At 45.9% G+C, this 25,250-nt stretch overlaps 1 protein-coding gene across 1 annotated transcript in view; it reads right to left on the reverse strand.

The window, feature by feature from the left end:
• Positions 1-25,250, reverse strand: part of LOC144684059 (uncharacterized) — a 177,933-nt gene that overhangs the window by 45,900 nt on the left and 106,783 nt on the right. The window contains exons 8-12 of the mRNA XM_078547773.1: positions 23,267-23,590; positions 20,818-20,935; positions 17,810-17,900; positions 15,702-15,830; positions 3,878-3,887 (exon numbers count right to left, since the gene is read on the reverse strand). Of these exons, the coding sequence (XP_078403899.1) occupies positions 3,878-3,887; positions 15,702-15,830; positions 17,810-17,900; positions 20,818-20,935; positions 23,267-23,590 (672 nt within the window). The remainder of the gene's footprint in view (positions 1-3,877; positions 3,888-15,701; positions 15,831-17,809; positions 17,901-20,817; positions 20,936-23,266; positions 23,591-25,250) is intronic.

A 25,250-nucleotide genomic window follows, 5' to 3' on the forward strand; every position in this document is an offset into this window, starting at 1 on the left:
TAATAATGTGACCAATACTGTACAGAGTCCTCCAGATGTGGTCTCACTAGTGCCCTATGCAGATGCAGAATAACTTCCCTACTTTTGTATTCAATCCCCTCACAATAAATGAAATCATTCTATCAGCTTTCTTAATTACTTGCGGTCCCTGCACACTAACCTTTTGTGATTCGTGCACTAGGACAGCCAGATCCCTCTGCACCTCAGAGCGCTGCAATCTCTCACCATTAAGATAACATGCTTCTCTTTTATTCTTCCTGCCAAAATGGACAAGTTTACATTTTCCCACATTATGCTCCATTTTCCAGATCTTTGCCCACTGTCTAAACCTATCTATATCTTTTTGTAGCCTCCTTATGTCCTCTTCGCAACTTACTTTCTACCTATCTTTATGTCATCAGCAAATTGGAAAGCATTCCTCCAAAAAACTGATTAAACAGATTTCCCTTTCACAAAACCATGTTGACTCTGCCTGATCACCATGACCTTATCCAAGTGCCCTGCTATAACTTATTTAATAATAGCTTCTAACATTTTCCCTATGACTGGTGCAAAATGCCTGTTCAATTCATCTGCCATCTCCTTGTTTTCCATTATCAATTCTCCAGGCTCACCTTCTATAGGACCAGCACACACTTTGTTCACTCTTTTTTTTTAAATATTTATAAAAACTCTTACTATCTGTTGTTATATTCCTGGCTAGCTTTCTCTCATAAACTAAACTTTCCCTTCTTATTAGTCTTTTAGTTATTCTTTTCTGTTCCCTATATTCTGTCCTATCTTCTGACCTGCCACCCCTCTTTGCAGAATTATATGCTTTTCCTTTGAGTTTGATACTCTGTTTAACCTTTCAAGTTAACCACGGATGGTGTGTCCGTCACTTGGACTTTTTCTTACTCGTTGGAATGTGCATTCTGAAATATCCCATTAAATATGAGCCACTGCATCTCGATTGACCTGTCCCTTAATCCATTTTGCCAATTCACGTTAGCCATCCCAGCTTTCATGTCTTTATAATTGCCCTTATTTAAGTTTAAAAACTTACAGCGGGATTTTCCACACCCGCTCGCCGGCCCTTCCGGTCCCGTCGCAAGTCAGTGGGGCTTCTGGCTGGGGAGCTGCCTCCCCCACAGTGAGTCTCACCTGCAACAGGGCCCGAAAATCCCGACCTTAGACTCAGACCCACTCCTCTCTCCCTCAAACTGAATGTAAAATTCTTACTATTATAGTCATTGTTTCCTAGGGGCATCTTCACGGTGAGATCGTTAATTCCTCCCATCTCATTGCACAATAGCAGGTCTAGTATAACCTGCTGTCTGGTTGAATCCAGAACATGCTGTTCTCAGAAACTATCTTGAAAACATTCAATATACTCCTCAGCTAGGCTATCTTTGTCCATCTGACTTTTCCAGTCTAGATGTAAATTAAAGTCTCCCATGATTATCACCATGACTTTCTGACAAGCTCCAATTATTTCTTCCTCTCTTGTACTAATACCATCATTCACTAACAGAGCTACCGCTACACCTTTTCCTCGCTTCCTGTCCTTCCTAAGTACCCTGTACCCTTCAATATTCACATCCCAATCCATGTCCTCCTGCAGCCATGTCTCCGTAATGGCTATCAAATTGTAATTATTTATTTCTATGTGCGCTCTCAGTTCATCTGTTTTGTTTTGAATGCTACGTGCATTCAGATACAGAGCTTTTAGTTTTATCCTTTTATGCTTTTTATTACCTTTAGTTTCATCTGTTAATTTACTATTAGATTTGTTCTCTCTACCCCCCCTTGTCAGTGTCTGTTTTTCATTTTTCCTAATAATACCTTTTTCTTTTGACATGTTTCAGCTCATTGAATTACAACATTATCCCGAATATGATCTGTTGCCCCACTATTTAGTTTAAAACCCTCTCTACTTCCCTAGTTATGTGGCTCGCCACAACACTGGTCCCAGCACGGTTCAGGTGTAGACCGTCCCAATGGTACAGATCCCACTTTCCCCAGTACTGGCTCTTGTGCCCCACAAACCAGAACCCACTTCTTCCACACCAGTCTCTGAGCCACATTCACCTCCTGAGTCTGATTTGTCCTGTGCCAATTTGCACATGGCTCAGGTAATAATCCATAGGTTATGACCTTTGAGGTTCTGCTTCTTAATCTGGTGCCTCGCTCCTCATACTGATTGTGCAGAACCTCCTTCTTTGTCCTGCCTATGTCGTTGGTGCTTACATGGACCACGATGACTGGGTGCCCCCCCTCCCAATGCAAGTTCCTCCCCAGCCCCGAGCAGATGCCCTACACCCTGGCACCGGGCAGGCAACATGGTCGTGTGGACTCACGCCGTTTGCTGCAGAGAACAGTGTCAATCCCTCTGACTATACTATCCCTCACTACCACTACATTCCTGTTTGCTCCGCCCACTTGGATGACTTCCTGTGCCATGGTGCCATGGTCAATTAGCTCATCCCCCCTGCTCCCCTCCCCTGCTCTTGTCCAAACAAGCTGAGAAAACCTCAGGCCTTTTAGACAATTGTAAATGTTGAGGCTCCTCTGAGTCCCTTGACCTGTTTCACTCACAGTCACACTCACCCTGTCCTAAGAGGTGTGATTGCCTCCTGGCAGAAAGAATCCAGGTAACTTTCCTTCTCCCTGATGCGTCGCAGACTCTGTTCTGAGCTGAAGCTGCTTAAACTTCAAACACTTACTGCCAACGTGTTTGCCCTCGATCAAACTGGCATCCAGCAGGTCTCACATGCTGCAGCTGTGACACATCACCTATCCTGACATCCTCAATCTGTTCTAATTAGCTATTTAATTATTTTATTCAATTATATATGCTGCTTTTGTTTTTATATATTTTATTAAGCTTTCCCCCAGTTGCGAGACAATTTTGAACCTTAGGACTAGAATAAACCTTAGTCACTTACCAGATACTCACCCAATAACCAGCTCCTTCTCCTGTAGCAGAGCACGACCACTTCCTGAAGGCTGAGGAAGTTAGAAAGCAGAAGCAAAAGAGCAGCTCTCTCCCTTCCTTCCCTAACTCTCTTAGCTTCCCAACTCCCAGCACTCTATTCTAAGTCACACTTCTTGCAATAAACCTTAACTAGCACAACTCTTTCCCCCAGTGCACCCAATTCCCACTTTGAACCAAATTCCCAAATACACTCCCTTGGTCTCTGTCTCACTCAGGCTGAAGTCTCCCCTCTGTGACCCTCTGTGAATTCTGTAATGTCCCTGGTGCAATTGTTGATGAGAATTCCATTGACGCCTGAGATATCAGGCAACCGCTGGAATGTATATAAATGCTCAGAGCTGTAGGAACTGTAACTTCACTTCACAGCACAATTTAACTGATGACTGTTTCTTCAGGTCAATCCAAAAATTTTCACTTAACTTTAGCCTCTCCTTCTATCATTGATTCATAAAATATACCCAGCTCTGTAATGCCTCCGCCTGGGATAATTTGCCCCTGGTGTGGTTCGTATGACCCCCGCTTCACCAGTTCACGGTTTCTTCCATCTGCACCACATGGAGCCCAATAAATGGATCAGTGCCCATGATGTTTGCCCATTAGAATTAAGCCCTGTAACAATGCAGTTTTTCATCTTCTACCATTTGCAAACACAACCCTTCATTTTGTGACTAACACCTATTGTACATTCACAGGTTTCAGTCACACCTCAACCCTGAGAATAGCAACACATTTTTCTTGTACTTTCAGGCCACCATCTACATGACAAGGTGCAACAGCTTTGAAAACATTTTTTACAGAATTTAACTCTTTATTTACATTGGTCATCAACCGTTAAATTATTTGTGGAGTTAATGAATTGTGTTTAAACTGAACTACATTCATTTAGGATTGAACACCCACCGTCACCATTCTGTACACAACAAAAAGTTTTCAACCAGAGAAACCGGAAGGAAACTCAGGCCTCTAAAGGCAATCTGTTCCACGTGGGTAAAGTCTTCACTCTTACAAGTCTAAAGCAATGGACCTCAGGTTGACAATGCAGTGAGTTGAGAAGCACATTCATTTATTGTCATTCCCAGAGGTAAGTCCCAGTAATACTGGCACCAGTAGATCCCAATTGCAAACTGGTAAATGAAGACCACTTCTGAACTAGGTAGGACCAGTAAAACTGTCAATATCGCCGGTATTACCGGTCGCCCAGTAGGAACAGCCAGCAATACTGGTGATGTAAGTAGTACTGGTCCAAACTGGTTACTTTTCCCGTTTATCTGTTGGTGTTTATTGCTGGTGCACTTATATATTGCAGGGCCCAAATGAGGATCAAGAATGTCAATAATGAACTGAAATCACGCATTCCCATGTTTGTGTGTGTGTGTGTGTGTGATTGAGGATATTAGTGTGTGTGTGTGTGTGTGTGTGTGTCTGTGTGATGTATGGGCCTTGGATTAATATGTGCATTTCAGCAGAATATGAGGTTGCATCTCCATAAACTCAGAAAAAACACTCAGAATAAAAGTTGAGTAAAAGCCGGGAAAATTTTATTGTGAAAAACGAGGACAGCCTCACACAGTTAAAACACGGACATTGTCTACGCTGCTTGGAATTGACTCCAGACAAAACACTCAAAATAAAATTTTGATTTAAAACAAAAACAGAAATACCTGGAAAAACTCAGCAGGTCTGGCAGCATCGGCGGAGAAGAGCAAAGTTGACGTTTCGAGTCCTCATGACCCTTCAACAGAACTCAATTTGATTTAAAGCGGTGGAAATGTTGTGTGAATCAATATCTTCCCAGTTGTACAGTTACTCCACATGCACGCCTTCCTCCCCAACTGGAACAGTCAATGTGGGGTCTGCACTGTGCGTGTTCCTGGGTGTTGCATTGAGAGACATAGTCCTGGGCTGCCCTGTCACATTGAGAGGCTGGGACAGTCCTCTTACTGCAACTGGAAAGGGAAAAGCAGCTTTTTATTTTTATATCAGAGGCTGGGGAGACATTTGCACAACCCCAATAAATCTGATTCTGATCAGAGCGATGCTGCATTAGAAAGTGTTAAAAGGGATGTGGCAGGTAACTTTAAATTGCAGCGATATAAAGATATATCTACTCTGCCTGAAGGCTACAAGAGTTTCTTCTTGGAGACAGTCATTAATCCTGGAGATATCCTCCACCTTTTCCTGGTCGGCTGCCTTCTCTACTTCCCACCTCCCGATCTTCCCAAGCAGCTGATCCTGGCACTGGGCAGGTTCCATCCCCTGTCCTCGGGAATGTGAGCTGGGTGGCACTGGACTGGAGTCGGACTCCACTGAAGCGCCCTAACCGGGCAGAAGCAGTGTGGCCCGGGGCGCTGACTCGGACACACACACTTGGCACATGGAAGATATCAACTCCCAGTCGCCATTGCCCTGAGCCTCACAAACCACAAGGCAGGTTTTGTTGCTGCTCCTGGTCTCGTACCATCTCCTCACTGCCTCTGCCCCACCTCCACCTCCGTCTCCACAGCCTCCGTCACTGTGGCCTCAGCCTTTGCTGCTGCCGCCTTCGCTGCTTCTCCCTCTGTCACTGTCACAGCCGCTGCCTCCCTCTCCTCAGCCTCAGACACTGTCTCTGCTGCTGCCGCTGCTGATGTCTCCTCCTCCACCACCACACTCACTCCCTCCATCACCTCGGCAACCACCTCCGCCTCAGCCTCCTCAGTCACTACCTCCACCTCACCCTCCTCAGCCACCACCTCCACCTCAGCCTCCTCAGACACCACCACCACCTCAGCCTCCTCAGACACCACCTCCACCTCAGCCTTCTAAGCCACCACCTCCACCTCAGCCTCCTCAGTAACTACTTCCACCTCAGCCTCCTCAGTCACCACCTCCACCTCAGCCTCCTCAGCCACTACCACCACCTCAGCCTCCTCAGCCACTACCACCACCTCAGCCTCCTCAGCCACCACCTCCACCTCAGCCTTCTCAGCCACTGCCTCCACCTCAGCCTCCTCAGTCACCGCCTCCAGCTCATCCCTCTCCACTTTTGTTGCCGACTTCACCACAACCTTCAGTTCCGCTGCCTTTGCTACCTCCTCCTCTGCCATGTCCCCTATCTGCCACCTCCACCTCCGCCATTGCCGTCTCCTCCACAGTTGCCTCCTTCCCTGAGGCTGATGATGATTCTGCCAGAGTGACCAACTGTGGGGAAAATGTAAGGGATGCTTCATCGGAGGAGTGGGGTGGGAGTGCTGTCCAGACCAGCAAAGTGGTCTGCGGTTCACACCCCACCTCACTTCCAATTCTCTCCCAACACCCGCTTCCCCTGGTGAGAGTCGGGACCACCCAATCCTCATACCCGCTTGGATCCATCCCCTCCCCCTTTGGCCTCCCAGAAATGTGCCTGCAAGGGTCTGTGTGCCTAACCCGACCCCCAGCCTCATGGGGCTGCATGGCCTTACCCGATTCCCCAGTCGGGCCTATTCATCCTGACTCTTTCTCACTCTCACTCTCTCTCTCTCTCTCTCTCCCCCATCACTTTCCCAAACTCTCTCCCCCCTTTCCCATTGTCTCTCTCTGTCTCCTCTGCCTTTCTGACTGTCTCTGTCTCCCTTTCTCCCACTTTCCCACCTTTCACTCCAAGCCTCCTCAGACTGCACTACCCACTGAATGAGAGTTTATGCCCCAGTACTTGCATTGTCCCTCTCTGACTCCTAGTCCAATTGGTAACTGGTGCTGTGGTTCCAGCTGAATTTAGCTGAAGCAACTGGAATCCCTACTGGATTTCTGATGAGTCCAGTAGAATCCAGTAGAGGCCTCTTGGCCGATCGTGTCTGCACCAGGTCTCCAAATGAGCAATATGACTTTGTGCCATTCTCCTGCTTTCTCCCTGTATCCTTGCACATTGTTTCTATTCAAATAATAATCTAATCCCCCGTTAAATGCCTCAATTAAACTTGCATCCACCACACTTCTAGGCAGCGCATTCCAATCTCGAGCTACTCGCTGTGTGGAAAAGTTCATTTCTCATCTCACAGTTGCTTCTGTTGCAAATCTCTTTAAATCTGAGCACTCTTGTTCTTGACCCTTTTACAAGCGGGAACAGTTTCTCCCTCTCTACTCTATCCAGCCCCCTCATGATTTTGAACACCTCCATTAAATCTCCTCTTAGCCTTCTCTTCCCCAAGGAGAATAGTCCCAATCTCTCCAATCTATCTTCGCAACTCAAGTTACTTATTCCTGGAACCATTCCTCTAAACCTCTCCTGCACTTTCTGGTCCAACATGTTATTTCCTACTGGGAAGGGTTGAGCACAACAACAATAACTTGCATTGATATAGAGCCTTTCTCATCGTAAAACTGGCAGCAAAGGTTTTGATGAGCTTCAGTTGTTTCAGGGTGAAGATGGTATTGGAACAGTCGAATTTGTAGGTAACAACAGCATTGGATGAAAACTCAATTGGACAGGGAGGTGGATAGAATCAGTGGCTATAAGGAAAAGTGTTTGTAGTGGGGACAAAGACAATGGCTTCAGTCTTCACATTGTTCAGTTGTAATTTGAGACTGGCTGTTGGACGGACAGCTGGACAAGCAGTCTGACAGCACAGAGACAATGGAGGGTGCAAGAGAGGAGTTGGTCAATCAGGGAATCAGGCTTTGTGCTTGAAACTGCGCTTGTGGTCATTAGGAAACAGGGAATTCCTCACAAGTGTAGATTGTATTTGCTAAAATAAGGATAAAAATCATAACATAATAACATTAAGATCATATCAGGTATTTAAAAGGAAAACACATTCTTTATTATACCAGTGGGTCTTCTATTCTACAGTTATAAAGGTTCCATTCCATGTAAAACATATTATTGAAGTGTGAAGCATATATATTAATGTTTATAATGTTATTGGAAAGTATTTTAAATTAGAGTTTAGTGGTGTCTGTATCTGTGGGCAGAGTTTTCCCAGAATTGCACTAAGTGCGGTAGCGGGTGGGTAAAATGGAGTCCTACCGGCCGATGAAGATGGTGGGTTTTCACATCATATCATCCCAAACCCGGCTCATTATTTATTCACTCCCGTGAAACACACCGTTTCAATGGCAAGCGGGCTGTCATTCGCCCACCCGCCATCACCCCGCTGTTACATCACGCTGGCCGCCATCTTGAAAAGGCAGCGGCCACAATGCGCTCATCACCACCAGCTCACCACCCCTGCCTAGGAAACATGGCCAGCAAAGGGAAAAAAGACTGCGGACCCCTGCTTCATTGATGGGTCCCTCGAGTGACTGCTGGATGCCGTGGAGGCCCACCGGGATGTGCTCTACCCCCGCTCTGACCGCAGGGTGGGCAGCAAAGTCACCAACCCGGCTTGGGAGGTGGTGACAGCGGTGGTCAGTGTGAATGTCCTGCAGAGGAGGACAGCCACCCAGTACTGCAAAAGGATGAATGATCTCCTCTGTTGCGCCAGGGTAAGTCACTCTTTTCACAAACACAACTCACACACTCACAAACCCATCACACATCCACAGGTCCCTCACTCACTGCCAGTGCAAGGGACATCACCATTCACTCTCTCACACACACCTACATTGTTCTCACCCTGTCCATGGGACCACTCACCACCCACACAGGCCAGGCATACTTATCCTTTGGCCCCGGCAGGCATCCTGACACACTGTCCCCATCCATATCCACACAGGACAAACTGGCACACAACAGGAGGGAAAGGTCGGAGACAGGTGGAGGGATGCCGGAGAACAAAGTTCTGACAGAATTCCAAAACAGAGCCATCCAGCTGACCGGCAATGATCGGGGCCGGTCCTGTGCTGACGGTGAGGTCGGCACTGCCATACCGACTGAGGGTCCAGCAGTGGAACACCCATCAGATAACCATCCTGTGAGTGATGTGTCCTCTTTCACAGGCCACTGCCACGCACTCATTATCTCCCCTTGCTTTCGCAGGCACATCTGGGAAGCAGCCGACAGAGTCCATGACCCAGGGTATCCCGAAGAAACCTCTGAAGAGGAATCTGAAGGCACTCTCCCTGAAGTTCCGTCACAGCGCTCACCCACACCCTCCGCCAGCGCAGAGACACACTCCTCGGTGGGACCTAGCTTTAGAGTAGCCTCGGGATCACAATCTGGTGAGCGCATCACACTTTCTGGTCTACAGCAGGTGGAGGCAGGGACTTCCCAGGTCCCCTGCCACTCGGAGGACTGCTGGAGGCCACAATGTCGCTGAGTCCGAGCCAGATGACAGCCTCTGGGCTCGGTCATGTCACAGTTACTGGAATTGCAAAGGGAAGCCCGGGAACATCAGGAAGGGATGCCCGCTACACTCCTCAGATTGCAAGGCATGATTGAGGGGCCCGTCCATCTCTAGGTTGAGGTGATAACTCCGGTATTGCAACGCACCGAGGTCAACACTGGCAGGATAGCAGCTGCCATGGAGACCTTGGCCCAGGATGTCACTCCTGTGCTGCTGTGCAGGGTGAACTCCATCGCTGATGCCATATTTGGCCTCCAACAGAGTGTATGTGAGAGGGGTTGCAATTAGCTCGATCTCACTCCAGCTACCTCCTCCGCTCACGGAGTCAGCCAGGGGCCCTCAGGCACCGATAGGGAGGAGGATCAGCAGGTACACACTCCGGGGCCATCCACGCAGGAGACTCTGGGAGTGACCGGCCAACCCGACTCCCCTCTTCCTGGGATCTCAGCAGCTCCAGCTCCACAGGCTGAGGAGGGTGCCACTGTCACACAGCAGGACCCCGAAAGCAGGCCGGGGCCCACCAAGTCTCAGCCCTCCAGAGGACACCCACCAGTGTCATCACAGACAGGGCGCCACATGCAGCAGGCTAGCTCCACCTCTGCTGTGGATGTCCGGGGAGCAGCAGGGTGTAGTGGCAGGGTAGGAAAGTTAGGGAAAAGTAGTTGCACAGCCTGGGTACGGGTGTTGGTCACATGTACAGACTGTTCACTATTGTCAATAAACTCCTAAGAACGTCTCCCTGTCTATGGCTCCTTTTTCTGATGAGCAGTGTTCTTGTCACTCAGATGTGAAACCTTCCTGTGCAAGATAAAGGGCAGGTGTATCAGTCCAGGGCCTCTTCCCTGTGCTCTGTGCAACCTTCAGATAACAGTGATGGTCCAGCCTCACACTCCCTGGAAACATTACTGATGTCTGCACCTCGGCAGTGCTGGTCATTGCTGCCAGAATGGAGTGGGCAGGTGCCACAGAGTTCTCTCATTCTCTCTGTGAGCTCTCAGCACATTTAAAGTGGGACTGGTCCCCATCACACCAGCATCTGTGACCAGTGATGCTGTGTAGCAGCTCCTGAAAGGTCTGAAATGCTGAAGGCGGACACAGCACCAGATGTGTCTTAAGTTTAATGGCTGCGTCTGAGATGGCCCTGATCATGGACCACCGACAACATTCACCTCCGAGGAGGCCAGCACTTGCTCCCAGTCAACCCCGCCCTCAGCATTCACCTATGAGGCTGGCCAGCACATACCCCCTGGACACCCCCCTCTCAGCCGTCACATCCGGGGTCAGGCATCCCTGAAGCCTGTAAACAACAGGCAAGCTGTGGAGAAAGCTGCTGTACACTCACCCCATTTCCTCCAGAGTGATGGCCACCAGGTACAAATTGCCTGTGTGTTGTTGTGAATCACGTCGGCGTGCTTTCCCGCTAACGTGGACAGATGATACGGCGGGGATCCAAGAGCCTGGCAGGATGGCCTTTTCATTATAGGCTGATGTATTACAATTACCTCCCCGCTGACCGATAGCGGGAAGCACCACCCGCTGTAGGTGGGCTGAGCGGACGATCACAACCTGCCTTCATGCTGACGTTGTGAAGCAGGTCGCGCCATATTTTCCACACGTGCCCCTTATTACGCCTGGTGCCAGTGGGCACTGAAAACCCTGCCCTCTGTTTGTGTGTGTCCTAATTGGATTAAAGCCAGCTTGTCTAGAGGCTTTGATGTATAGAAAAGGAGTAGGTTTGAAATGTTAATTAGGTAAATATGGGGGCAATTTGCATTTTATCTTTAAACAAACTCCCATAGCTTGGATTGAGAGAGAGAGTGAAATATTACACCTAACCAGATGAAGCTCAGAAACTGTGTGTTTGTTTATTTTTCCCAAGGATTACTAATCAAGTGGGTCGTATGAAAGTGCCTTATTATTAGAAGATTTAAAGTTCAAAAGACATAGCGATAGAATGAAAATTGCATTCAAAGAGGAAAATATGTATAAAGGATTAGAAGGCTGTTGGTGAAAAGGAGAGCGATTCACTAAAGCCTCCAGTCTGTAAACCTCAAGCCGCTGTCTGCAATGACCCAGAGCTGAAAGAAACTCAATTTGAATGTGACTGTCCAGAGTGTGCTTTGCCCGGGGTCTGTTTAAATCCATGTGTTTTACTGATGCATTAACGGAGGTATAAATTGGAGTCAGATTAATTAGGGGAATTTTGTAGACATTATAGTAGTAATTTTGTCAACATATGCTTGTGCTCACAATCTTTCTTGTATTAATAAATGTTTAATTTAGTTTCATAAAAACCTCTTGAGACTCGGTGGTCTTATTACTACTGAATTCAAAGCCTGCATCTTCAATCATACAAATTGCAAAAGTTAGTTATGACAGTTGATTCAAGTTTCCCTCCTGGATTTGAGCCGCTCAGCATTTACCATTGGCTGCGTCATAATATGAAGTATTGGTTTCTAATAAATGAACCTTTCAAGTTGCTTATTTGTTACAGAATTTGTTAGTCTTAAAACAAGATGTTCAGTTGTGTAGACACTAAGGCAGCAAACAGAGAAATTATTGTCAAGATGTCGATATACAATTTGAAGTTTGCAGCCATCATTTTGCATTTTGATTCCTCCACTAATTTAATGGTCAAAATTATTTGATGAGAAAATCAATTTTTATTCTGTCGAATTATTAAAAGAAATTCAAAGCTCGACGAATAATGAATATTTTTTCAGGATGAAAAATTCGATCAATGTAGATGTAACCCCGGAATCTTCATTTTCCCTCTTAGGTCAAGCTGTGAGGATCTGATTCGTTGAGTGTCTGGAACAGAAAATCACCAGATTAATTGAGACTGAGAACGATGCATTATTTTACATGTGAACAGAATTCTGGCTACGCCAACAAATCGAGGCAAAGCTTGTGATGAACTGGAGCTGTGTCGAGATCACACTCCTCACCCATTGCATGTGTGCTGGGAAAAGTTATCAGTTGTGCCCCTTTTGAAGAGACGTAACACCATTTTCTCATGGGTAACTAATGCTCCCCTGCAGCTGGTGTTATGGGAAGAAATAGATTACTGTGGTTACTTTATTAAATATATTTTATACAGTGCAGTTGCTGCTTCCAGTAACAATACCACTGGGTCTGTATCTCAGCCTCCTGTTGCAGTCTGCATAATATTAAGTCTCTTTGTGTTCTTGTTGAAAAACAATCACCCCTGGTGCTCTGTTAGTTTCTGCCTTCTCCATTTCCTCCCTTCCATTTCTTGTATCGACTGTTTTGTAAGATTAGATTAAAATATGGAATTCTTCTATTATGGATGGGTTACATAGGGATATAGTAACAGGGACAATTGAAGGGAAGTTTAATAAATGTAAAGGAAATGAGAGAGCAGAGGTGCAGGGTAGTTAAGAGGCGAATGGTAATCAAAGTATGATGAGAAGGGGCAGAACAAGGGGCAGAAGAGTGCAGCAAAAATGAGAACCAGAATGAGCAATAATGGTAAAAAATCGAAGCTTAAGGCTTGTTATCTGAATGCACGTAGATGAGTTGACGGCACAAATAGAAATATATGGATATGCCTTGATAGCCATGACAGAGACATGGTTGCAGGGTGACCAAGACTTGGAATTCAATATTCAAGGGTATTCGACAATCCGGATAAAATGGCAAAAAGGAAAAGTAGGTGGGGTAGCTTTGTTAATAAAGGAAGGTATCAGTGCGGTGGTGATATAGCTGGCATAGATCGTGACGTGGAATCAGTTTGGGTAGAAATAAGAAATAGTAAGGGGAATAAGCCATGGGTGGGACTCATCTATAGGCCTCCAAAGAGTTGGCTCACTGTAGGACAAAGCATAAATTGGGAAATAATGGAGGCATGTAAGGAGGGTGCTATAATTGTCATGGGTTATTTTAATCAGCATATTGACTGGAGAAATCAGATATGAAGGGGTAACTTGGAAGACGAATTTGTAGAGTGCACCAAGGATAGTTTCTTCGAGCAATATGTTGCATAACCTGCTCGGGAACAGGCTATTTTGCATCTAGCAATGCGTAATGAGGTAGGATTAATAAGAGATCGCATAGTTAAGGATCCTCTAGGGGGTAACGATCACAACATGGAAGAATTTGAAATTCAGTTTGAGGGTGAGCAACTTGGCTGTCAAACCAGTGTCCTCAACTTAAATAAGGGCAATTACAGAGTTATGAAGGAAGAGTTGTCTAAAACAGGCTGGGAAAATAGACTAAGAGGAAGGTCAGTGGGTGAGCAGTGGCAGACATTTAAGCAAATATTTCATAACACTCAGAAAACATTTATCCCGCTCAAAAGGAAGGACTCAATGAGAAGGATGAAGAACCCATGGTTAACGAAGGTGGTCAAGGAGAGTATCCAATCAAAAACTAAGGCATACAAAGGAGCGAAAACTAACGGTAGGCCTGAGGATTGGGAATTTTTATGAACCAGCAGCGAATGACTAATAACTAATAAAGAGGGAGAAAGTTGATTATGAGAGGAAATGGCAAGAAATATCAAAACAAACATCAAGAGCTTCCACGGGTATATAAAAGGAAAGGGATTAGCTAAAGTGAGCGTGGGACCTTAAGGTAGATAAGGAGCTGATGGCCTGCATCCAAGGAAGTGGCTGCAGAGATAGTGGAGGCATTGGTTGAAATATTCCAGAACTCACTGGATTCCTGGAGGGTCCCAGCAAATTGGAAAACCGCTAATGAGACGCCCCTGTTCAAAAAGAGAGGGAGACAAAAAGCAGGAAACTATAGGCTGGTCAGCCTAACATCTGCTGTTGGAAAAATGCTAGAATCCATTATTAAGGAAGAAATAGCAGGACATTTAGGAAAGCTTCATGCAATCAAACAGTGTCAACATGGTTTTGTGAACAGGATTGAGGATTGGTTAACACACAGAAGGCAGAGAGTCTGGATTAATGGGAATGATGTAACTAGTGGAGTATCACAAGAATCAGTCCTAGGGCCTCAATTATTTACTATCGATATGAATGACTTGGAGGAGGGGGCAGAGTGAAATGTATCCAAATTTGCTGATGATACAGAAATAGGAGGGAGGACATGTTGCGATGAGGACGTAAGGAATCTGCAAGGGGATATAGGCAGGTTGATTGAGTGGGCAAAAACTTGGCAGCTGGAGTTTAATGTAGGAACGTGTGAGGTTATACACTTTGGGAAGAAAAACCGAAAGGCAGACTATTATTTAACAGGAGAGAGACTCCAAAATAGTGCAGCACAGAGGGATCTGGGTGTTCTTGTGCATGAAACAAAACGTTAGCATGCAGGGGCAGCTGGTAATTAAGAAGGATAATGGAATTTTGGTCTGTATTGCTAGGGGGTTGGAGTTTAAAAATAGGGAAGTCTTGTTACAGCTGTGCAGGCTGTTAGTGAGGCCGTACAGTGTGAGTACTGTGTAAGGTTTTGGTCCCCATATTTTAGAAAGGATATACTGTCTTTGGAAACAATTCAGAAGAGATTCACTAGGTTGATTCCTGGGATGAAGGGGTTGATTTATCAAGAACGGCTAAACAGGTTAGGCATTTATTCTTTGGAGTTTAGACGAATGAGGGATGATCTTATTGAAACATGCAAGATTCTGAGGGGCCTTGACAGGGTAGATGTTGAGAAGGTGTTTCCAATTGTGAGGGAAATCTCGAATTAGGGGATATAGTTACAGAATAAAGAAGCACTCGTTTAAAACAGAGATGCAGGTGGGGTTTCAGGCAGCCAAACAGCACACTGAACTCTGGCCATTCAAGGGGCGGCCAGCACTCCCTGGTATGCGTTAAGGGGCCTTGAGATGGAGCCAGAGTCACCCACGTAACCTTGAGAGATCCCTCGGAGACCAATGCTAATTCACGCAACTCTCTCTTTCATCCTGCAGGAGGAGTACATCAGGAGCATGGAGCCTGGTGACCTAGCTGTATGCCTCATGGTGTACAGGGAGTGGAGGCGAAAGAGAAGAGAGCAATGGAGGGGTCTGGCTGTGCAGAGGGAGGAGCAGCAGCCTCAAGAAAAAGGGGAGGCTGGGGCTCCCGTGCATACTGCTGAAGAGCCACAAGCTAGACTCAGGGTCTACAGACGCCCTTAGCATTCCTGCAGGTGACTGAGAACCAGTGTCGCTGAAGGCTGCACATGTCCTGGAAACTAGTCGGTCACATATGAAAGTGACCGTGGCACTCGATTTTTATGCCAGTGGCTCCTTCCAGGGCTCCAGTGGTGACCTCTGTGGGGTCATGCAAGCCTCCATAAGTAAGTGCATCCAGGAGGTCACGGACACCATACTCACGAAGGGACACAACTTTGTGCATTTCGCCCGGGATCAGGCAAGCCCAGGGAGCAAGAGCCCTGGGATTTGCGCAGTCTCTGGTTTTCCACAAGTACAGGGAGCCATCGACTGCACTCACGTGGCGCTTATATCTCCGTGGCAACAAGCTGTGCAGTATGTGGACCACAAAGGCTCCCACTTGCTGAACGTTCAGTTGGTCTGTGACCACAGCAAATGCATCCTGCAGGTCTGCGCGGGATTCCAAGGGAGTGTCCGTGACTCCTATATTCTCAGTAAGTGTCAGATCCCTGACGTCATCCAGCTTGTTCTGCAGGAATACAGATGGAGAGAGCGTAAGCAGGGTGCCTGCCAGGCCACATGAGAAGTGCGCTCGGCACGTGTGGGTGGTAAGTGGTGCCATGGATGGGATGAGGATACGGTCCACAGGGCAGAGGAAGGTGTGTGTGAGAGGGTGAATGGTGATGTCCCTTAAACTGGTATTGAGTGAGATCCCTGTGAATGTGTGATGGGATTGTGAGTTGTGAGTGATGAGATAAGTGACTTAACCCAGCAGAAAGAAGGTGACCATTCATCCTCTTTCAGCGCTGGGGGCTGTCCTCTTTAGCAGGGCATTGGCGCTGACCACAGCTGCCACCACCTCCCATGCTGGATTTGTTGCCATGCTTGTTGGTCTTGGCCCAGAGTTGGGGTAGAGGACTTCGCGGCAGCCCTCACAGTGCCCAGTAGGCCGAGGGAGGCAGTGCTAAGTTTTGGATGCAACATGTTTCCTCCCTTTGGCAGCTATGAATTCCTAGCAGTTTCTGATGCCTTAGAGAGAGCCTCTCTGTGCAGGAGCGGCCTTTAAATAGGGCGTCTGGATAAATGAAGGTCTGAGGTGATGGTGTGGCGGAGAATCAGAGTCCTTCCCACCAGCGACCCGGTGTGTTTCCCGTGAATTCATAATTAATTCGTGCCGGGAATAGGATAATAAGGTGTGAAAATCTGACATTGCAGCCGCCGGATAATATCCCAGAAGGGAAAAACAGTAAAAACTGGGAAATTAGAATACTCGCCGGAGCCGGTCTCATATACTTTAACATGGAACACCAGTAAAAACTGGGAAATCAGGGTATTGGTCTGTGCTGTTTTTTCACACCTGGGATGTCCTTTTTCCCACTCACTACTGCACTTTGTGCAAATCTCGGATGATTCTGCCCAAAGAATCTGTAAAACACCTTGTTTCAACCTGTGGACATTAACATCAATGCAAGTTTTTCTTGACAATATCTGTGATCAATGTTTTTGAAATAATTGGTGGAGAATTAACTGTCATGAAATTATAATAATTTTCATAATATTCTCTGGTTTATTGTGGAGTAGGTTTATGGGGGTAAGTGTTTGGGTCTGTCTGTGTGAGACTTAATTACATCTGGAATCAAGTAGACGGCAAGATTTAACTCAACAAAAGAAGCTAGGTATTTGACATGCTAATGAGTAAACATGGATGCTGGTTTAGCATGTAAAGTGTAAAGGGAATTTGCATTTTTAGATAAATGAAGGGAGATTTGGATTTCAAAAGGATTTTAATCTCTTTACAACTAGCCAGTTAAGCAAGGATAAGGAATGTGTTTGTTTATCTCAAAGGTTACTGACAATATATAGTATCGACATGAAAGTTTTTATATTGTGAGGAAGATACAGTTTCAAAGACATATGAAACAATAGGGTCTACATGTTAAAAAGAGAGAAACATATATAAAGGAGAATGAGGCTATGTGTCAGGAGAAGGCCATATGAAACCTAACAGATGTGTTTGAAGTAGCCTTAATGAAGCCTCCAGCATTTGTGCATAAGCCTGCTGTCTACCGAAAATGAAGCTGGAGAAAGCCATTTAAGCCATTTGGAATTCCACTGTCCAGATCATTGTGTTAATTTGCTGGATCTGCTTGAAACCTGATATCTATTTTTTGGACAGTTGCCTTAAAGGAGGTTTAACAGGGAATCAGGTTATTTAGGAATTTTAGGAGTTATTATAGTAGAAATTTGTAGACTTATGTATGTAAGTGAAATCTATCTTTTGCTAATAAATATATTTAACTATATATTTTTTAAATCTCTAAAAGTCCTGGTAGACTTATGGTGTCTGAATTCAGTGCATGCATCTCATAATAAATATAAATTGCAAAACCGTTGTGACAGCTCGACCCTGTTTCACTCGTGGATTTGGTCTGCCTGACACACATCATCTGCCACATCATAACATTGCAAAATGCCCATAATGATTCTTATACAGTCCATAACCCTCACCTTAGATTTTCTCGTACACCATGTTCCCGAAATAGCACAAATCACCAGGAGAGTAAAGAGCACCCAGCGTATCACATCCCAGATAATGTAACTGAGCAAAAGAGAAGAAATATAAAATCATTTAAATGAAATGAGACTGTTTCATTTTTGAAACATGACGCTCCTCTTTACACTGTAATCTTTTGCAGCAACATAAAGTAGACAAGGGACTTTAGCTGAAAAAATCAACTAAAGTTCTACTTATCAACTTCATGATCATGAGATAAAAATCAAATGAAGCAAATTTCGTTAGCATGTCCATAATGTATAACTGTAATGCTAAGCTAAATCGTAAGTGAAAATTCTTTGCAGTGACTGGCCATTTGAGGGAAGTGCCACTGTCTGATGCAACATAGCAATGGTGAAGTATCTCTTCAGTGAGTAAGGAACTTAGAATAGAATCATCCCACACTGTTCCAAAGAAGTCATATTCAACTTGAAACATTAACTCTGTTTCTCTCTCCACAGATGCTGCAGGACCTGTTGAGTTTCTCCAGGATTTGCTGTTCTTATTACCTGTAATTCCCTTGTGCACCTTCTAACAGACAATTCTTAACCAGCTGGAAGCAGATAAAGTTTAACCCTCCCACTTTGGGGACAATGTATAACACTGGGCAACTGAGAAGGGGAAGATGACAGAGAATGCAATGGGCAGAATTTTTCGTTTGATCCCCGTACGTCCGCACGCACAATGACGCCTGGTGATGTTGGGCGAGCGTCCCGAAGTCACCGTGCGCCATCGCAATGTTTCGCTGGGCGGGCGCGCAATGAAGTCCGATGCGCACCCGCCATAATTAACGGGCCACTTAACGACCTTTAGTGTTCAATTGACAATGGTTTTTCGGCGCCCATGTGCCGACCCGAAGATCACACGGGCGCAACTGGCAAGCGGGTAGGAGACATTTGTATTAACCTCATCCCCGGGCGGGATAAGAGGGCTCAGTGGGGTTGTGAATCTGCTCTATGAAGTATTTATTGTTGAAAGTTTTTGAAACTTACCTGTGTGATCTGCAGGATTCAGAACACATCCCAGCTGCTTTTTCTGGACACTTAACCTTCAGGTCAGCACTCTGCAGTGAGGAATCCTTTCCGGGCCTGCAGGTTTCAGGAAGCCTTCCCTTAGCCTGGGAATGGGATCTGATCTGTCCACTGGAAGCAGCTCCTCTGAGGAGGAAGGGAGAGGGGGGCAGCAAGTGGGGGCGGGGGGGTACGCCGACCTGCTGGGTGAAATGCCCAATGCCAACATGGTCCTCACCCTGCCAGAGCGCAACACATCGTTGAAGTGCTTGTGACACTGGATCCAGGTGCACTGCTCCTCATCGTGGGAGCTCACCACCTCTGCCACCTCCTCCCAGGCACGTTTCATCACGTGGGGGAGCCTCCTCCTCCCGTCCTGGGTAACCAGGACCTCCGGCCGTGCTGCCACCTCCTCGATGAGCGCAGAAAGGCAATCATCGGAAACACGAGGGGCACACTGGCCCCCGACAGACTGCAGCCTGGCCTGTCCCACTACCCTAACCTCCAGCCTGGCCTGTCCCGCTGGCCTACCCTCCGGCCTAGCCTGACCCACTGCCCTACCCTCCAGCCTGGCCTGTCCCGCTGGCCTACCCTCCAGCCTGGCCTACCCTCCAGCCTGGCCTGACCCACTGCCCTACCCTCCAGCCTGGCCTGTCCCACTGGCCTACCCTCCAGCCTGGCCTGTCCCGCTGGCCTACCCTCCAGCCTGGCCTGTCCCACTGGCCTACCCTCCGGCCTGCCCTGACCCACGGTCCTACCCACTGGCCTGGCGTGACCCACTGCCCTACCCTCCGGTCTGGCGTGACCCACTGCCCTACCCTCCGGCCTGGCCTGCTCACAGGAACCTCTCTGCTGTGGCCTTGCACTGGCCATTGTGAGCAGCTGGAACAGGCTGCCAGACCTTCATTTAAACAGGCCGCTGGGTCGCCATTGGACCCGGTAGTCTGTGCAAGCCCGCCGCCGCTCGCCCACTCCCGCTATCCTCGGGAGCCGGGAAATATGCTGGGATGGTGTAAATTGGCCCGCCCGCGCAAAATGGCAGCACAAACCCGATGGTGGGCGGCGATGGGGTCCTCACCTGCCCGTGCTCGTTCCCGCTCCACCACACCCCCACCCCCGCCAAGCGGAAAATTCAGACCATAGACTTTCAATACTTCTTAAATCATTGACAATAACCTGGATAAAAGTAAGTGCACTGCATGTGCCAGAAATATGAACGGAAAACAGAAGATTCTGGAAACATTCAGCAGCTCAGTTGGGATGTGTGGGGTGAGTGGACCTGCTTCGGTTCGTGTGTGGACTAGAATTCTGAAGAAGTGTCTGCACCCAAACCATGAACGTGTTTATTTTCTCCACAGCTGCGGACATACCTGCTGTCCATTTCCAACTGTCCCTCTTTCTGTTTGACATTTAGTTGGCGTTTTCTCTTTATCACCATTGTAACTTCAAAGACCCGATTCCTGAGCGTTTACATCGGACTACAATTTCTGCTACTCATTGTCGACAGCTCAGGCTAATAATATGGAAATAAGACCAAAGCTGCAAGATGTCTCTCATTAGTGAAACCAAGGGATGTGCAGATATATCACGCTAATTCTTCCTTTTCATCAGCAGAAATACAACTACTCTGTCAGTGTAGACAGCAGCAAGGTAAGTTTGACAAGTACAACTCCTCACACACTGTGAGATTACGGTAGCGGTGAAGTAATCAAGGTGAATAAGGCAAAAAACACCATCTGAGCGGCAACACAATGGAAAAGCTCACTCCTTGCTTGTATTTTCCAACAGTAAAATGCACCCTCATTAAGAAGCTAACAGAACAGCTTGATATAAACCCAGCCACCATTTCCATTCTGATGAGCTACGTACCAAATTAATGAACAACTTTCACTCCTTTGGCCAATCGTATCTCTCACATATGGAAGCAGTGCCAATCCATGAGAACATTGTACCTTTCAGGATTTTCGGGATCTGAAGGTGTGGATCGATTGATAGTGGAAATTATATTTGTACTTGTCAAATGTGTAGTTGGTGATACTGTTGTAGAAACTTCACAATAATACTCAGGTCCTGTTGAAACAAGGGAATAACATTCAGATTCACCTCATTTTCACTTGTAGTCAACTGAGAGAGCATCATTGTCAAATGGAAACTCATTAATTGAGGAAAATCCTGGCTGGTAGAATTGATTTCTGTGTAATTTACCCCTCTCTGGTCACAAGTGGAGAGGTTGCTGATACCTGGTGGTGATCTATCTTTACTGGTAATTCCACTTTCTTTACTATGTCTGAGAGTTGGTGGGACAGAGTTACTAGTGGGCCAGTTAAGGGCTCAGGTTAGTGGACTACAATCCAGAGATACACTTTCTTGACATGAATTTCATGTGAACACATTAAACAGTCACATCCTAATACTGGCAATGGTCACTTTCTGCCCTTTGGGGGCAGTTTTCTGAGCTTGCAGTAAAGATGGGAATCTTCATCCACTGACCGTGAATGTCTCAGACCTGCCAGTGATTTTCTGTCCATTTAATGATAATGACCCACCTTGCTGCTGGGACTGACTCCTCCCTCCCCCTTCCCCCCTCCAGTTTGCACTCAGATAATTGGTTCAGATATATTTTAATAAATCGTTTGTTTCAAAAGGTAAGAAATAAGTTGTGTTGATTCATCGCCTTTCACAACCTTGGGATATCCCAAAGTGTATCAGAGCCTATGAAGTACTTTTTTGAAGTAAAGCCACAGTTTTAATATCGGGAAATGTGGAAGTTAATTCGTACCCAACAAAGCCCCACAAACATCAGTAAAACATTCACTAGATGATCTGTTTTTTAGTGGCATTAGCAGGCTCAAAAGACCAAGTGGCCTGCTCCTGCTCCCAATTTGTGTGTATTGGTTGAGGAATAAATGCTTCAAGGATACCAGGAGAACTTCCCTGTTCTGTGAATAATACCCTGGAATTGTTTAAATCTACCGAAAAGGGATGTGGATCCTCAGTTTAACACCTCATCTCCAAAGCAGCACCACCACCAGTATAGCACAACCTCAGTGCTGGACCATGGTATCAGCCTGAATTTTAACTCTTAAGGGGAACTTGAACCTATAAAAGACTGGCATCAAAGGTCAGATTGCAACTGAGTCCCTGCAGACAACTCCAGTACAAATACAGTTACAGGTGTAATTTCTACCTGCTGCTGACAGTCTTTGGTCAGTGTTTTATGACAGTGGGATTTGATGGTGCTGCCGGAGTGCATGGAGTTTAGAATGGCTCGCTGCATTTTACAGCCCAGTCCCTGCCGCGATGGGGGTGTCAAATTCCACCCTTCTTCTCTGACAACTAAGGCAAGAGACCACATGGGCATATGACCAGAGTCAATATATTTGCATATGTAAATTCCTGTCTCCTGCTGCTCAGGTGAAAATGCGATTCTCTTTGTTTTCTGCCCATTTTGGTGTTTCTGGGTGAACATGTTGCACCCACTCTGCAGAAAATTGAACCGCTACATTCAAATAGGCTAAAGTCCTCCTTATTTCAGACCCAGGGTCATTGTTTTATGGGGAGTGAATAATTAATTTTTTATACAGGATAATTTGAGATTTTGACTGGAATGATGGAATTTTACAACACAGGGGAGGGAATTCAGCCCATCGCTCGAATGCTGGTTTTCTGAATGATCTCCTCATTTAATTCCATTTCATTGTCCTTTTCCGATACCCTCATACATTGGTTTCCCTTTTAAATTCTACTATTGAATTTGTTTGTAAACTTATTTCAGTTGGGCATTCCATGTCCTAAAAACAGTTTGCATCAATAAAATTCTCCAAATTTCTCCCTTTGTCCTTTTAGTGATAATTTTAAAGTTAATGCTCTCTTGTTGCTGACTCACTGACTAGTGGAAATAGTTAGAGTTACCGTATCAAAATTTCTAACAATTTCCAAGGCCTCCAGTTGGTCATTCACCTCAGTTGTGATGATGCTTTTCTCATTACTAAAACCTCTCATCCAAGGTTTCATTTTAATTCAATTCTTCTCTATTCTATCAGTGACATCCTTCCCAAACTAGGACACAACAGTTGGAGGTTGCATTTCACAATTCCATCTGCTGGAAATAGACAAATTGCTTTATGAAATCTCTGTCAATCAAATGCTATTTTGATTTGATGGGTTTGTTGGAGATTCTGCAATATTTCTGCATGTTTTGGGGATATTTTATGATCCTGTCCATTTTTCATGAAAAATGCAACTTAGTGACCTTGTTCAGAATGTGAGGAACCAGAGAGAGTGAATTTGGCCAGTTGCAATTTCTCAGATTGACTGAAGGAACTGAACCAGTGACCAGTTTGGATAGACATGAATTTAAAAAATTCATTCGCCACATTGTTTGTATAAAGTAACACTTACCAATGTTTCCAATTTGTATCACATAACTGTAGCTTATCCCTGTTTCACTGATCTTTGACACGTTAACAGTGTCACTGGATTTTTTTCCCTGATTATTCGAGGCTGTGCAGTAATATTGATGATGTTGCTGTTTGAAGGATTGACAATGTAGATCCAGTTTATTGGTGTCAGAGAAATTTGAATCTTCAGACAGGGTCTTTTCATACCATGTGTACTGAATGGGGAGGGACCCCTGCACAGACTCACAGGAGACAGACACTGAACCCCCAGAACATGAGACGTTTAATGGTGTTGAAAATCTAAGCACAGGAACAGACACGGGTTCTGTTGGATAGAAAGAAACATTCAGATACTGAACATTTAATAATCAAATACACTTCAAACTTTGCACTTAATCTCAGCCTGGGTCTGCCTTGTTGGAACCTTACCAACACATCTACCACTCTATGGGGTGGATGTTTAATTTGGGTTTGGGAACTGGACATGGGAGATAGTTCCAGGTCCTGACACCATTCAACATTCTTTAGGTATGCCCAATGCAATTTTCAATATTCCAGCCAATTGAAAACCTGGAACTGGGCTCACCATCCAATCAGGGACAGTGGGCGAGATCCTTTTGCTAGAGGGCCTCACCAGGAGAGGTGGGAGTTGCTGACCTGAGCATGGAGACAGCAAGGGGCAAGTCCAGGTAAGTTTATTTTATGTTTCAAAACCCGGCGGTTGCCGGGCCATGATCCTGAAGGGGCAATGTGGTCTGCTTGCATTGCCGAATGAAATCCCAGTGGGCATAGGAATGGGTCTTTAATTGGCCCCTTTGGTAAATGTTATTTGCTAAGTTAGCTGCCCACCACTTGACTGCAAGCCACCCACTTTCAAAATGTTTGGGGTTTGGTGTTGTAATGGTAAATTGGCATGGAGACCAGCGGTGCCAAAATTCACACCCGCCCACCTCTAATCTTGACAATATACTTTTTAAAAATCCATCCCCATATCTCTCCATCCTCTTAGAGGCCTGAGTTACCCTTTCAGCCATTATATCAGAACAAATCAGGTCTCCAGATCAGAACAGCAGCAATGATACTGAGGATATGTTAACATGAAAATCATGGTGAACAATATCTCTTTGTAGCTGGTAGTGAGCCTCCAATGCTGTTTCATTGTTTGTGAGTTGAATGTGAATTAGTTGGAAAGAATCTAAGGGAAGCACAGGGGAAAATGAAGGCAAAATGTTGTCAGATATCGGTTACACGTTTTGTAGCTTTGGATAAGAATGTAAATGTGATTGGCTCTGGTTCTCTGCATGCTGCGATAGAACACTTCAACCCTGGTACGTGGAGACGAGTGGGGGGACTGTGTGTGGGGTGTTGAGAAAGCTGGAAATACCAGGAATGTTGAGTTTTTGCTGAATTTAACAGCGAAATGTCACCAGAATTCTTGCACACTGATTGAAAGTTTGGCTGGTTCCCAAGTAGGAAAGTTACGGTAACAGTTTGGAAATTGGTGGGAATGTGGCCTCGGAGCACAGCAGAGAGGAGGGAGTTGGGGTGGCTTTGCTTCTTGGGGCAGGATTGGGCAATCATGGGGAGGGAGAAATTGTATAAAACATTTGCCTGGGGGTGGGGGTGAAGCTTTTGTGTGTCTCCTGGATCACAAGCTGTCCTGGAGAAGGTTCTGGATCCAGCAAATCCCATCATGCTTCAACCAGATGCAGGATGGGGGAGTGGGAATTAAAATTCCCTCTTTGATCAAGGGATTAGCAAGAGAAAAGTGACACTTTCACCAACATTTTTAATAAGGTTTGGCAAGCCTTCACTGCTTTCACTGTCCCAAACTGTACTCTGAAACGACACAGGTCACCGTTTGCCTGGTGATTGAAAAGCGTCTCTTTGAAATGCTAACTGTTTATGAGCTTGTTTCTCAGCACATTGTTACTCACAAGGCCCAGATCACTGAAAAATTAACCGGTGGTCCAGAACATGGAAAA

The sequence above is a fragment of the Cetorhinus maximus genome, chromosome 8, assembly GCF_964194155.1.
Source record: "Cetorhinus maximus chromosome 8, sCetMax3.hap1.1, whole genome shotgun sequence".
Classification (NCBI taxonomy): Eukaryota; Metazoa; Chordata; class Chondrichthyes; order Lamniformes; family Cetorhinidae; genus Cetorhinus; species Cetorhinus maximus.